Here is a 1,727-nt window from a genome sequence, read left to right on the forward strand (position 1 = left end):
ACCCTACTCTGGGTGTTGCTACAGGTTCAGTAGAATAGAAAGTGCCATCGAACCCAGGCGCTGGGATAAGTAGTTCCAGCAGGTAGACGTTTCCAGGATGGCCCTTACATTTCCGAGATGTACATTAAGAGTGAGGATGAGACATGAACATCATAAAGTGATGAGATGGAGAAATATATTGAGAGACATGTTGTAGAGGTAACATGATGGCGGCGTCAGATTCATGAATAAAGAATGACAAACACTATTACATAGCTGTAATGGACCCTTCAGAGAACCACACWTTATGTTATGATAACATACGGTATAGACTGGGTCGTTCAGTGTAATACACGTTCAATTGCATTAGGTTTCAAATGTGTTGTTAGTGAAAAGTGGAAAAACAATTCATTAAATTAAACTGATTCATTAAAAACACTGGTTTTGCGACTGTAAAAGTGTAAACATTTAAAATTAATAATAATGGTAATAATAATGATATGATTAATAATAATATTTTTCAACACTACATCATTACTGAAAGAGAAAGAGAGTAAGAGAAAGATAGTGAAAGAAAGAGAATTGTCTTTTACCTCAGACATCAAGGCCAAGGGCACGGAGGGGCGAGGCTCTCGTTCACAGATGGAGGAATTTTCTGGATGACCTGAAAATGCAGATAGCAGAAGACCCAGTCAAAACATACACCATGAATACACACACACACACACTGAACAAGTTGCTTTCTCACCTTGGCTACGCAGTAAAATCCATACAGTAGCTTACTGTAGACAAGATTTGATGTGGAGGAAAGGGTAGAACATTTGCATTCCAATAGACTCTGTGTATCCAGTCTCCAGGCATCTAAACATATTCATCCGATATGACAGAAATACCCAGAGAAATGTCTATGACAGAGGGGGAAGTGAAAGACCGAATCAAAACCAGATTGAACAGTAATGAAAGACTCATTATTAACCCTAAATATGAATATTGAAATATCACAAATCATATTAACTGCACATTGATTTGCAAACACATGCACGCACATGCATGTCAACGCGCACACGTACACACACACACTCTGCCGGTATCGTCACGTACGCAGCCAATGAGTTTTCAGTCAACTCAGCTGGGTATCTACATGCCTCTGAAGAAGGGGATGGCGATACGTCTTCAAGCGACCTTCATAAATTTAGAGGTGCGTATTTGATTGATGAGTGCATCACTGAGTGATAGCCCTGTCAACTCTACAACCAGGTGGATGAAAGGAGTTAACCTAATAACTTCGCATAAATTTATTATCAGGGTACTCAAGTGTATTAATTTGGCAATCCAATAATCCGCGTTGATGCTTCTGGATCGACACAGGAGGCATTAAAACAAGATACATACATTCAAGCCCTCCAAAAATGAATTGAAGATATGCTCATGAAGATAAGAGGACGCGCAGGCTACTTTGCTTTGAAGTGTTTTTTCCAAAAAAAAACGTATCGATTATTCAGTAACTTTTTGGGGGAATTGGGAGTAGCCCAAACCATTCATATCATCAAGTTATTTTGATTTAAAAAAATATAATATAATATTGTTTAAGAATTTTTTCTGAGTGAGTTTTTTTTCTAGAATGAAAAGCGTTGTCATTCGGAGAGAAAGAGAGAAGTGATTTTAAAGTAGAAAGTCCGCGGCTCTCTTCCCGCCCACTCTCTCGACGCTCTCTGTTCTGTCTCTGTCCTGCCATCCTCTGTGCCACC

General features: G+C 39.0%; 1 protein-coding gene across 1 annotated transcript in view; it reads right to left on the reverse strand.

The window, feature by feature from the left end:
- Positions 1-568: 568 nt before the first annotated feature.
- LOC112077119 (transcription factor Maf) overlaps positions 569-1,727 on the reverse strand; it is a 15,195-nt gene continuing 14,036 nt past the window's right edge. Inside the window, exon 2 of the mRNA XM_024143707.2 lies at positions 569-643. Within this exon, the coding sequence (XP_023999475.1) occupies positions 616-643 (28 nt within the window). The 3' untranslated portion in view covers positions 569-615. The remainder of the gene's footprint in view (positions 644-1,727) is intronic.

This window comes from Salvelinus sp. IW2-2015, unplaced genomic scaffold, assembly GCF_002910315.2.
Source record: "Salvelinus sp. IW2-2015 unplaced genomic scaffold, ASM291031v2 Un_scaffold4299, whole genome shotgun sequence".
Taxonomy (NCBI): Eukaryota; Metazoa; Chordata; class Actinopteri; order Salmoniformes; family Salmonidae; genus Salvelinus; species Salvelinus sp. IW2-2015.